General features: G+C 57.7%; 1 protein-coding gene across 1 annotated transcript; it reads right to left on the bottom strand.

Moving 5' to 3' along the window:
* Positions 1 to 99: 99 nt before the first annotated feature.
* Positions 100 to 11,201, bottom strand: LOC142026643 (gamma-secretase subunit Aph-1b-like). The gene is made up of 7 exons (XM_075019844.1): positions 10,975 to 11,201; positions 4,024 to 4,194; positions 2,460 to 2,533; positions 2,168 to 2,290; positions 1,665 to 1,792; positions 1,273 to 1,396; positions 100 to 1,036 (listed from the first exon to the last, which is right to left on the bottom strand). The coding sequence occupies exons 1-7, from the start codon at positions 11,085 to 11,087 to the stop codon at positions 999 to 1,001; spliced, it is 771 nt and encodes a 256-aa protein (XP_074875945.1). The 5' UTR covers positions 11,088 to 11,201; the 3' UTR covers positions 100 to 998.

Genomic DNA, 11,201 nt, shown 5'->3' with positions numbered 1-11,201 from the left:
CCACCCCCAGTCACACCAGCACAAGCCACTGCCACCACTGCTGCAGAGTGCTTGCACCCTCCTCATGAGAGCAGTGCTGCTGATCGCACACAGCCCTGCTTGTCTGTTATATTTTTTATTGGTATAAAAGCCCACTGTGGATAAAACGGCCTTCTCAGCCCTGAGCCCAATGGCAGTTTCTCCATCATAGCCCTGTGGCACAGCATCAGGGCTGGTGCCCCCCTGAAAATCCCTCTCCAAGTGCAGGAGAGGGCAATGATCCAAGAGAATGGCCCCTTGAACCCCCTTCCCAAGCTGTGCCGGCACCAGCTGCGGGGCTGCATCTCCTCCAGAGCTCTCCACCTCCCTCCATGTCCGCTGGGCCCTTTGGGTACCATCTTTTCCCTGTCCTGGGTCCTGTCGGGCCCCTCAGGTCCCCCAGCACCATCCTCCCTGCACCAGGATGCTGGCTCACTGCAGCGACTGCAGTCCAGCACTGGGGCCATGGCTCCCAGGGCAGCAAGGCTGGGCAACGAGGCGGAGAAAGTAGCACCACAGCAGTCAGCCCCGACCCCGAGCACAGCAGCACTTTGCAAAGCCGCTTCCTCCACCCTGTGGTGAGGAGGCAATGCGAGCCCCCGCCTGGCACAGGGGATGGCATATCTTCTGCAGCAGGGGGAGAAGCAATGGGTTTCTTTGGGCTCAGGCCTCCGGCAGTCCAAGGTAGCATCCTTCCCAGGCAGGCTAACTGGAGCTCAGCTCATGACAGGGCCAGCAAAGCCAGGTCCCCCAAAACTGAGCTGTTCTCCAGGGGCTCCAAAGGGGCGTTGGAGCAAGCCAGCCCCAGCCACACAGGTTGGCTGGCTGCCACAGCTGGACCCCAGCGCCTGCCCCACCAGGACTGGCCAGAGTCCTCCAGTCCAGGAGAAAAGATATTGCAGAGAAGTTGACAGCCACTCTTGCTGCCAGTATGGAGGGGAGGGCTGGGGTGGCTGGGGACAGGAACATCCTGCAGGGTCTCAGGATCGCGGCTGGGGGCTGGCTCCACTCCGTAGACCTGCGGGCACCAAGAGGAGAGGAGGTAGTTTTCAGACTCCTTACCCCATCCACTTCTCCCAGGAGAGGCAACAACCAGACCACAACCCCAAAACCCAGCTTCTCCTCCAGTCTGGCAGCCAAGGGGATGATGACCTTGTTCCAGCCCTGGGGATACCCCCTCCCCATCCCAGCACCGGTCCTGGTACCCAGAGGGACCCACAGGGTCCCCCATTCCCTTTATGGAACAGGACTTACAGAGCAGGAAGCGCCACAGGTTCTGGGCAGATCCCCCTGAGAGCAGGTAAGCCCAGGCAGCGGCAGCAGCCATCAGCAGGTAGGAGGGCACTAGGCTGCCCACGTACAGGGGGTTGCAAAACGTCTGGAGAGAGAGTGGGGAGAGGAGAGGGGTGAGCAGGCAGGAGAGGACAGGGACAGGATGGGTGGCAGCACCACCACCTCAATGAGCAGAACAGGACAGGGGACACCAGCTCCAGGATGTGGTTTGTGAAGGACCAGCTGCAAGTCCCCCAAACGCAACCATTTTGCTAGTGCCAAAGGCTGTTCCCCCCCTGACACAGGGACCAGTATGCACCACAGCCATCCCCGAATATAGGTCCCCGCACGGAGCTCTGCTCCCAGCTACTCACCGAGCCGGAAACAGCGAGGTGCATGACGACAACTGCCATGATCTCCCACCAGCGCCGATGCTCACATCCATGGAAGAACAGGATCCCCCAGAAGGTGTGAAGGAAAATCAGCACCATGGTCATAAAAGCTGCAGGGAGCAGCAGAGGGGTGTCACCAAGGAACCACCTGCCCTGACCTGGCCTGCAGGCTCACGGAGGGATGGAGAGGAGCTGGGAAAGGGGAGCAGGGTCACTGCTGGGCCAGTGGTGCTGGCCAGTGGTGCAGACTGGGAGGTGCTGGCGCAGACCCCAAGTGTGGGAGGGATGGAGGAGAGGAACAGGGAGGGTCATGGGGAACAGAAAGAAGGGTTGGCACAGAGAGAGGTGACAGGGGACTGTAAGGGGCCTAGATGCGTAGAGGGTGCAGCATGGAGGGGATAGCATGGAGGGGAGACTCCAGCTGCCCTGTGTCTGCCACCTCTGTGGTGGGGCAGAGACAGGAGCAAAGGGTGCTGGTCACTCACCTGAGGTCAGGAAGTAGAGCTGCGAGTCCCCATGGATGCCCACAATACCGGGCCCTAACGCGTCTGCCAGGAGGTTGATCATGGAGAAGGCGCCACTCATGAGGCCAAAGCCCACGCCAGCCACTGCCGGGACAGGGACACCATCAGGTCCTGAGCCTCCCAGGGCCACCCCAGGCATCTCCCAGCCAGCTTCGGCATGAGAAACCTCCCTTTCGTCCAGCAGCATGGCCACCCCTGCCCGGGCTTTCCCTTGGCCCCTTAGTTGGGGTGCCCCACTTTGTGCAGCACTTACCGTATGCCATTTGCTGGATGGAAATGGGGGAGCAGCCGTCCTCGCTGAGGGCCACCAGCCCCTCGATGGCCTTCCTGTGGGGTGAGAGCATGCTGGAGCCCGGCAAAGCCCGACCACCTCCTGAGGCATGGTGCAGCACCAGGATGGAGCAGATGGGACTGGGGTCTCACTCTGCACCATCCCACCCTCCTGGTAACCTCCGCATCACCGAGCTGCAACACCCACCATGGAGAGCATCCGCGTGACCACCCTGAACCACCAGACAAACGACGCATGTGAAAACCATGCGAAACCACATCAGAAAGATTTTCCTCAGAGGAATGTGAGTGCCAGCCAGCCCCGCAGAGCAGGGCTGGGGTGAGCAGAAAATCGGGTGCAAAGCAAGCAGCACCCCCGCGTGGAAAACATCCCCAGTGCAGGCATGGGAGGTGCATGCCGGGAGGGTGTACCTGATCTCCGCATTCATACTCTTAGAAGACGCTGAAAAAAAACGGAGGGTGTGCAGAAAGAGCTGAAAGAGCTAGAAAAATTCTGTGGGCCAGAAACTGGGAGAGGGGGGCTCCATAATTTTTAGCAGCTAGAGGTATGGCAGGTGAGGAGGACACCAGACAGCTCCTCAACCCGGGCAGGACAGCAACGCTTGCAACCAGAGATCCGCAGAGCAAAAGAAATGCGGTGGTTTGTGTTAAGAGGCTGCTCCGCGGAGCTCTGCTACCCTCTGCCTGCCCACCTCCGGCAGTGCCCTGCGGCAGCGAGCGGTGCGAGCCTGCACACCCAGCCCCGGCCAGCCTTCCCCCAGACCCTCGCCAAAGACCAAGCCACCTGACGCCAGCATTGCCTCCCCTCGTCTGCCTGCCCAGCCCCAGCACAGCGTCCATCTGTCCCAACGCAGGACAAGGTGCAGCATGTGCTTGCCCAGCAGGCAGCATAAGCCCCCACGCTCCGGGCCGGCGGCACCAGGGAGGCCGGGAGGTGCTGAGGCTGCGCCAAGACTTTGCCCTGGGCTGGCCAGGGCACTGAAGACAGGGCTAGTGGTGATGTGCCACCCCACAGAGCCCCAAAACCACCTTCAGCTGTGCCTGCTCACATAAAACCGTCCCTAAGAAAGGAACAAGACTTGCCAGGAGGCGAGGGCAGATCCCAAACCCTCGTCTGCCCACCCCATGGCAAAGTGGGCATTTCCCAGTGCCTGGTGTTCCCCCCCCCCGGCATCCCCCCAAGCTGCGGGAGCACTGCTGGTGCTAGTCATGAGGGCAGAGAGGATGTAACATGTCCTGGAGCAGCCCAAACCCACAGCCTACCTGTCCCGAATTCAGGGAGACGCTACCAGCCACCTCAGCCCTGGGTCCTCCAGACCTTAGGGCTGCTCTGCTCCACAACCCTGAGACCCACTTGAGGTCAACATATCGACACAGGTACCATTCACACACTCCCAGCAAGGACTGAGGTGGCTTGGTGCACCACTTGGCATCCCCCCCACCCGAGGAGCTCCCAGCCAGAATCTGGCACCTACCACAGCCAGGACCATCCAGCGGTGCTGGAGCAGGGTGGGAGATGCCCTTACCTGAGGAGCTTGTAGTAGAGGAAGCGGAAGGCCTCCTGCAGCAGCACAGAGAACATCACCCCAAATATCAAGAGCCCCTTCTGCAATGGCTCATCCTGGGGGTTGCTGGCTTTAACCGCAATAAACCAGATGAGGGAGGAGAGCAGCAGTGACACCAGCCAGAAGAAAGCCCTGCAAGAGAGAAAGTGCCTGCTGGCACCGGTGCTGTGCCAGGACCAGTGCTGGTGCCATGCCTGTGCCCGTTGGCACTACACCTGCACCCCTTTATGTTGGTACTGCCACTGGCAGCTGTGCCCCAGCCTTGCCCACTCTCCTACCAGTACCAGCACTGTTCTGTTACCAGTGCTGGGCAGGTAGTGCCCGTACTGGTACCGCTGCTGCGCCTGCACTCCTCCTCCGCTGGTAACAAGAACTGGCACCAGTGCCCCAGCTGTGCCCACACCAGCACCAGTACCAGGCTCATATCCATGCCAGTACCAGTTCCAGTACCATATCCTACTGATCCCACAGTGGTACTGGTACCAGTGCCCCTGCTGCACATACGCAGCAGTACCACGACCAACCCTGCACTGGTACTGGTACCAGTGCGCCACTGATCCCATGCTGTTACCAATACCAGTGTCTTCCCCATCATGCCCACACCACACCACAATGGTACCAGTACAATACCAGTACTGGTGCCCCTGTTGTGCAAAGAATGGCACCAGTACAAGTACCAGTACTGGTGCCCCTGTCATGCCCACAATGGTACCACTACAAGTACTTGTACTCCTGCTGTACCTGCAATTGTACCAGTACAAGTAGGCATACTGGTGCCCATGTCACTGTCACAGGGCTATGAGGACCAGGACTAGTGCTCCTGCCATGACCATGAGCACCAGTATGGCTACAGGTGTCCCTAATGTATCCATGGCTGCACCAGTAAGAGAAACAACACTGGTGCCCCTGCCATCCAAGCAACAGCACCACTCTGAGTACTGGTATGGGTGCCCCTGTGGTACCCACAATGGTACCAGTACTGGTCCCCGCATTGTGCCTCTGCCAGTACCAGTCACATCTCTGTGAAATCCATGCTGGTAACAGCACCCCTGTCATGCCCACACCAGTACCAGTGCCTCATCAAACCTATACTGGTACCAGCACCCCTGTCATGCCCATACCAGTCCCAGCACCGGCACTGGTACCAGCGCTCCTGTCACACCCATACTGGTTAGAGAGCCTCATCATGCCCACACTGGTACCAGCACCCCTGTCATGTCCATACTGGTACCAGGGCTTCATCACACCCATACTGGTACTAACACTGGCAGGGGTAGCAGCACCCCTATCATGCCCATGCCAGTACCAGCACTGGAACTGGTAGCAGTGCCCCTGTAATGCCCATACCGGTACAAGCACAGGCACTGGAAGCAGTGCTCCTGTCCCACCCATACTGACAGGAGCGCTCCTTTCAACCCCATAGTGGTAACAGTGCCCCTATCATGACCATACTGGCACCAGGACCGGCAATGTTACCAGCACCCTGACAGACCCATACTGGTATCAGCACTGGCACTGGCACCAGTGATCCTGTCACGCCCATACCGCTACCAGTAGCAACACTGCCACTGTTCCCAGTACTCCTGTCACACCCATACCAGTACCTGCACCAGCACTAGTGCCAGTGCTCCTATCATGCCCATACCGGTACCAGCATCAGCACTGGTACCAGCAATCCTTTCACACCCATATCAATACCAGTAATTGCACTAGTACCAGCGCTTCTGTCATGCTGTTACCAGCACCGGCACTGGTGCCAGCACCCCTGTCACGCCCATGCTGGTACCAGCACTGGCACTGCTACCAGTGCTCCTGTCACACCCATACTGGTACCACCTCCAGTAGTGAAAGCAGCACCCCTGTCACACCCATACCAGTACCAGCACAGGCACTGGTACCAGTGCCCCTATCACACCCATACTGCTACCAGCACCAGCACTGGTACCAACGCCCCTGTCACGCCTATACCAATACCAGTACTGGCACTGGTATCAGCATCCCTGTCACACCCATACGGGTACCAGCATCTCATCACACCCATACTGGCTACAGTGCCCCTATCACACCCATACCAATACCAGCATCCGCACTGATACCAGCACCCTTGTCACTTCCATACTGGTACCAGCACTGGCACTGGCACCAGCGCCCCTGTCACGCCAATACTTGTAGTGGTGCCCCTGTCATGCTGTTGTGGCTTAACTCCAGCCAGCCATGAAGCACCACACAGACACTCACTCACTCCCTGCCCATCCAGTGGGATGGGGGGAAGAATCAGAAAAAAAAGGTAAAACTCACGGGTTGACATAAGACCAGCTTAATAGAACAGAAAATAAAATAATAATAATAATAGCAGTAATAAAATGACAATAGTAATAATAATAAAAGGATTGGTATATACAAGTGATGCACAATGCAATTGCTCACCACCCGCTGATCAACGCCCCATTAGTCCCTCAGTGGCGATTCCCCAAAGCCCCAGTTCCCCCAGTTGATGTACTAGGCATGGTGTCACATGGTATGGAATACCACATTGGCCAATTTGGGTGAGCTGCCCTGGCTGTGTCTCCTCCCAACTTCTTGTGCCCCTCCAGCCTTCTTGCTGGCTGGGCATGAGAAGCTGAAAAATCCTTGACTTAGTGAAACACCACTTCGCAACAACTTAAAACATCAGTGTGTTATCAACATTCTTCACAGACAGAACCCAGAACGTAGCACTATACCAGCTAATAGGAAGAAAATTAACTCTATCTCAGCCAAATCCAGGACACAGCTCCATACTGGTGCCAGCATGTCATCACACCCATACCAGTACCAGTACTTGTGCTGGTAACAGTGCCCTGTCACACCCGTACCAGTACCACCACCAGCACTGGTACCAGTGCCCCTATCACAGCCATACCAGTACCAGCACTGATACCAGGACCCTTTTCAGGCCCATACTAGTGCCAGCACAGCCACTGGCACCAGCGTCCCTGTCACACCCGTACTGGTACCAGCATCGGCACTGGTACCTGCACCTCTGTCACACCACACTGGTACGAGCACTGGCACTGGTACCAGCACCTCTGCCATACCCATACTGGTACCAGCGTCCCTGTCACACCCATACTGCTACCAATGCCTCATCACACCCATACCGGTACCAGGATGGGCACTGGCTACAGTGCCCCTGTCATCCTGACACCAGTACCAGCAATGGCACTTGTGTGCCTGTCACACCCATACTGGTACCAGCATCTTAGAATCATAGAATCATAGAATCATTTAGGTTGGAAAAGACCTTCAAGATCATTGAGTCCAACCATCAACCATGCCCACTAAACCATGTCCTGAAGTACCCTGTCTACTCACTTTTTTAATACCTCCAGGGATAGTGACTCAACCACTTCCCTGGGCGTCCTGGTCCAATGTCTGACAACCCTCTCAGCAAAAAAAAATTTCCTAATATCTAACCTAAATCTCCCTTGCCTCAACTTGAGGCCATTTCCTCTCATCCTACCTCCAGCCACCTGACAGAAGAGACCAGCACCCACCTCACTACAACCCCCCTTCAGGTAGCTGTAGAGAGCGATAAGGTCTCTCCTCAGCCTCCTCTTCTCCAGACTAAACAGCCCCAGCTCCCTCAGCCGCTCCTCACAAGACTTGTGCTCCAGGCCCCTCACCAGCTTGGTTGCCCTTCTCTGGACACGCTCCAGCACCTCCATGTCTTTCCTGCAGTGAGGGGCCCAAAACTGAACACAGGACTCGAGGGGCGGCCTCACCAGTGCCCAGTACAGGGGAACAACCACCTCCCTGCTCCTGCTGGCCACACCATTTCTGATACAGGCCAGGATGCCGTTGGCCTTCTTGGCCACCTGGGCACACTGCTGGCTCATATTCAGCCGGCTGTCGACCAGCACCCCCAGGTCCTTTTCCACTGGGCAGCTTTCCAGCCACTCTTCCCCAAGCCTGTAGCGCTGTGTGGGGTGGTTGTGACCCAAGTGCAGGACCCGGCACTTGGCCTTGTTGAACTTCATACGATTGGCCTCAGCCCATTGATCCAGCCTGTCCAGATCCTTCTGTAGACCCTCCCTACCCTCAAGCAGATCAACCCTCCCTCCCAACTTGGTGTCATCTGCAAACTTGCTGAGGGTGCACTCAATCCCCTCATCCAAATCATCGATAAAGATATTAAACAGAACGGGGCCCAACACCGAGCCCTGAGGAACACCACTTGTGACTGGCCGCCAGCTGGATTTCACCCCATTCACCACAACCCTCTGGGCTCGTCCATCCGGCCAGTTTTTCACCCAGCGAAGAGTACACTTGTCCAAGCCACGAGACGCCAGCTTCTCAAGGAGTATGCCATGAGAGACAGTGTCAGAGGCCTTGCTGAAGTCAAGGTAGATAACATCCACAGCCTTCCCCTCATCCACTAGGCGGGTCACCCGGTCATAGAAGGAGATCAGGTTGGTCAAGCAGGACCTGCCTTTCCTAAACCCATGCTGACTGGGCCTGATCCCCTGCTTGTCCTGGACTTGCCATGTGAGTGCTCTCAAGGCAAACTTCCTTAATCTTCCCCGGTACCGAGGTCAGGCTGACAGGCCTGTAGTTCCGTGGATCCTCCCTCCAACCCTTCTTGTAAATGGGAGTCACACTGGCAAGCCTCCAGTCCTCTGGGACCTCCCCTGTTGACCAGGAATGCTGATCCTCAGTACTCTTGGATGGATCCCATCAGGTCCCATAGATTTGTGAGTGTCCAGATGGCGTAGTAGGTCACTAACTATTTCCTCCTGGATTAAGGGGCGTATGTTCTTCTCTTCATCCTTACCTTCCAGCTCAGGGGGTGGAGTACCCTGAGGGTAACTGGTGTCCCTATTAAAGACTGAGGCAAAGAAGGTATTAAGTACCTTGGCCTTTTCCTCATCTCTGGATGCTACGTTCCCTTGTCACACCCCTACTGGTAACAGTGCCCCTGTCACACCCATACACTTAACAGTTCTCCTGTCACGCCCATACTGCTCCAAGCGCTGTCACTGCTACCAGGGCCCCTCTCACACCCGTACCAATACCAGCACCAGCACTGGGACCAGCACCCTTGTCACGCCCATAGTGGTACCAGCACTGGAACTTGTACAAGCACCTGTCACACCCATACCGGTAGCAGCATCTCATCACACCAAGCCTGTACAGTGCCCCTGTCATGCCCATACTGCTACCAGCGCCGGCACTGGTACCAGCGATCCTGTCACACCCTTAGTGGCACCAGCACCTCACGAGATGCATACTGGTACCAGCGCCCCTGTCATGCCTGTACCCATACCGGCACTGGAACTGGTGCCACCACCCCTGTCACGCCCATAACATTACCAGCACTGGCACCAGTAACAGTGCCCCTGTCATGCCCATACCAGTACCAGCACTGGCACTGGTACCAGCACCCCTGACACGCCCACAACAATACTACCACTGGCACTGCTACCAGCACCTGTCATACCCCTACTGATACCAGCGTTCCTACCATGCTGAAACTGCTACCAGCGCCTCATCACACCCATGCCAATACAAGAACTTGCACTGGTAGCAGCGCCCATTTCATGCCCATACCGGTACCAGCACTGGTACTGGTGCCAGCACCCCTGTCACACCCATGCCGGTACCAGTACTGGCACTGCTGCCAGTGCTCCTGTCACACCCATACTGGTACCAGCTTCAGTACCGCAAGCAGCGTGCCTATCACAACCATACCAGTACCAGCACAGGCACTGATACCAGTGCTCCTGTCACGTCCACACCAGTACCAGCACCAGCACTGGTACCAGAGCCCTGTCACACCCACACCAGTAGTAGCACCAGCACTGGTACCAGCACCCCTTTCACACCCATACTGCTACCAGCATCTCACCACACCCATACTGGTAACAGCGTCCCTGTCATACCCATACCGGTACCACCACTGGCACTGCTACCAGCAGCCCTGTCACACCCGCACTGGTACCAGCACCGGCACTGGTGCCAGCACCCCTGTCACATCCACACCGGTACCAGCATGGCTACCAGTGCTCCTGTCACACCCATACTGGTACCAGCTCTGCACTAGAAGCAGCGCCCCTGTCACACCCATACCAGTACCAGCACCCACACTGGTACCAGCACCCCTGCCACTTCCATACTGGTACCAGCACCCACACTGATACCAGCACCCCTGCCACTTCCATACTAGTACCAGCACCAGCACTGGTACTACCACCCCTGTCACACCCATTCCAGTACCAGCACCCGCACTGGTACCAGCACCCCTGTCACACCCACACTGGTACCAGCACTGGCACTGGTGCCAGCAGCCCTGTCATACCCATACCAGTACCAGCACCCACACTGATACCAGCACCCCTGTCACTCCCATAGTGGTACCAGCACCCGCACTGGTACCAGCACCCCTGCCACTTCCATACTGGTACCAGCACCCACACTGATACCAGCACCCCTGCCACTTCCATACTAGTACCAGCACCAGCACTGGTACTACCACCCCTGTCACACCCATACCAGTACCAGCACCCACACTGATACCAGCACCCCTGTCACTCCCATAGCGGTACTAGCACCGGCACTGGTACCAGCACCCCTGCCACTCCCATAGTGGTACCAGCACCGGCACTGGTACCAGCACCCCTGCCGCTCCCATAGTGGTACCAGCACCGGCACTGGTACTACCACCCCTGTCACACCCATACTGGTACCAGCACCGACACCAGCACCAGCGTCCCTCTCACGCCCATACTGGTACCAGCGCCCCGTCAGGCGCATACCGGTACCAGCACCGACAGTGCTGTACACCAGTACCGGTACCTGTCCCAGCGCCCCAATCACGCCCACACCAGTAGCCGCGACGGCACTCGTGCCCTCCGGCGCTGGAGCGGGACTGACCCGGCGATGAGGATGATGATGCGAAGCGGGTCGTGGGCGATAGTGAAGAGGAAGAGGCCGAGCGCCGGCCCGAAGGCGATGAAGGTGCACCCGAAGAAGACGGCGAGCGTCATAGCGGCGGGACCCGGGGCCGGGGCCCGGGCCCGGGGACAGGACCCGCAGGCACCCACCGGACGGACCGACCGACCGGACCGACCGGACCGGACCGGACCGGACCGGACCGCCTC

This window comes from Buteo buteo, chromosome Z (genome assembly GCF_964188355.1).
Source record: "Buteo buteo chromosome Z, bButBut1.hap1.1, whole genome shotgun sequence".
Lineage (NCBI taxonomy): Eukaryota > Metazoa > Chordata > Aves > Accipitriformes > Accipitridae > Buteo > Buteo buteo.
Note: the sequence above shows the minus strand (reverse complement) of the source record. Positions and strands in the feature narration are given on the sequence as shown.